Genomic DNA, 2,136 nt, shown 5'->3' with positions numbered 1-2,136 from the left:
ACCTCCAGGTCGAGGCCAGGGAACACCGTTCAACATTCTTTAAGAATTATCTAAAGACTACAGCTTTCGTTAAGGGCGCTCAATACACTGATCTATACTTAAATTATTCTGAAAAACCCTGGTTCTACAATAAAGGTCTGAAGAGGGAAAAAATTGCATCTCTAGGATTAGGAGTAACCATTATAACCTGCTTTACAGTCTTCATCGAAAAAATATTGTCGACTCTCCTGCTTGCCCTTGTGGCGATCCTCGGCAGGACATAAATCATATCGTCTTCTACTGCCCGCTTTGCATCCACAAATCAGGAAAGCTCCGCTCCTTTATTAAAAAGAATTTCCCATTATACGCTATTGATCTATTCCCCATGCTTAAAGACCTTTGTCCCAAGCTCTGTCACCTTCTCTGTGCCTATTTTAAATCACTAGAAATCTCCCTATAATTCATTCTCTTTACGCTCGCTTTGCCTCGGTTGGCACAACTGACCTGCTCCCACCTTCTGGTGTGGCAGCTTACATCCAGGCTGTATCGCTTCTGGTGGAAGCGGAAGCCCCTATTGAGAAAAAGAAGAAGCTGCCTGCTCATCGTGTAACCTGGACCGCGCGAGATTTGGTAAGTGCAATCTTTCATTATCTCTATTACAGTCTCATTTTGTGTATCACTTGTTATTGCATGCGGAAAGTTGCCAAACTGCATGCAAAAGTTGTGTGCAAATCGTTGCCGCGAATCAACATAACCCATTTCGTGCACCTCAAAAGAGTTGTACGAATCAATCGTATCGAATCTCTGTCGTGTTTCTCTTGCGCGTACATTAAATATTCGCAATATTACAATGCCCAGCATTGATTGTATTGCGAATATCATGTACCCGCTCGAGAAACACGCACGAGAGAATCGAAATGATTGATTCATGTTTATGTTTTCACTACAGCCAGATGTAATTGAATGCCTTTCAAGCGATTGACGCTAATTGTTTAATTATTTTCAGAGATTTCGTAAAGAATATGGCTGAGAAGAGGAAGGCGGAAGAGGAGCAGGAGGAGGCTGTCACACTGGTGGTAGAGAAGGAAGGCCAGCTGCCAGAGGTGAAAGCTCGCCCACGACAAATAATAAGAACATTCCTCCGTATACTTTATTCGTGTAAAATATGTAATTATATATCTAATCACGTTACCTTCTTTTGAAATCAATACATACATGTTAGCGATAGACGTGTAAACTGGTTAAATGTTTTTCAGCCGAGTGCTGCGCAAGGGAAAACAGGACCGCGCAAGTCTGCCAAGGAAAGGAAACGCGAGTTCAGGCTGATGAAGAAGAGACGCCGGAGAGAGATGGCATGCTTGGAGCGGGAGGAGATGGAATTGGATAGGTATCTCAAGTCGTTGGCAGAGCACGTTCAGGAGCAGATCGAGGTTTTTTTCGCCTCGTTGGATTATCTCGTGTGGGACAAGGAGCTGGAGGAATGGGAAATGGAATGACATTATGGACGAGGAGAAGGAAAGAGTGCGTCATCTACCTAACAGACAAACAGAGAAAATGTATCATTCTCGTTGTCATTGTAATATTACTCTTATTCTGTGTTGTGCCTAAATGCAATAAAATTTATAACTGTACAAGATAACATTTCATTGCGTAAACCTCAGCGTTTCTGTAAATCCTTGCGTTTAATTAGTAATAATAATCAATAATAAATCTCTTGCGAAGAATAGGCGCTGAATGATAAGTATTGCAAGTACGATACGCGTCGCTCTCATTAATATTTTCCCCTTTATGTGCATTATTTACAAAAACTCAATTTGGCGAGACATCCTATTTAGACTCTATCTCCCTTGTAATCTGTCTGATATCTGCGAAACTCACAGAAATAGTGTATTTCGATGAGACGACGAGTAGAGATGCATCATACATTGAATGTTAGTGATATTTCGACGAGTCATATTTACAGGCATATACCTATTGATATGACTCATCGAAATATCATTTACATTCAATGTCTGATGCATCTCTACTCGTCGTCTCATCGAAATACACTATTTCTGTGAGTTTCGCAGATATCAGACAGATTGCAAGGGAGATAGAGTCTAAATTGGATGTGTCGCCAAATTGAGTTTTAGTAAATAATGCACAATCGGAAGAGCA

General features: G+C 41.1%; 1 protein-coding gene across 2 annotated transcripts; it reads left to right on the top strand.

Moving 5' to 3' along the window:
• The first annotated feature begins 555 nt into the window (after positions 1–555).
• On the top strand, positions 556–1,582 carry LOC105456825. Of its 2 annotated transcripts, none has more exons than XM_011701146.1 (3): positions 556–609; positions 986–1,082; positions 1,236–1,582. In XM_011701146.1, the coding sequence occupies exons 2-3, from the start codon at positions 1,002–1,004 to the stop codon at positions 1,473–1,475; spliced, it is 321 nt and encodes a 106-aa protein (XP_011699448.1). In that variant the 5' UTR covers positions 556–609; positions 986–1,001; the 3' UTR covers positions 1,476–1,582. The 2 variants fall into 2 exon arrangements, with proteins under 2 accessions (XP_011699448.1, XP_011699449.1); XM_011701147.1 differs by lacking the exon at positions 556–609 and adding an exon at positions 715–759.
• The last annotated feature ends 554 nt before the right edge of the window (positions 1,583–2,136 follow it).

Source organism: Wasmannia auropunctata, unplaced genomic scaffold, assembly GCF_000956235.1.
Source record: "Wasmannia auropunctata unplaced genomic scaffold, wasmannia.A_1.0 LD335528.1, whole genome shotgun sequence".
Lineage (NCBI taxonomy): Eukaryota > Metazoa > Arthropoda > Insecta > Hymenoptera > Formicidae > Wasmannia > Wasmannia auropunctata.
The sequence above is the reverse complement of the archived record's forward strand: the minus strand, read 5'-3'. Positions and strand labels throughout refer to the sequence as shown.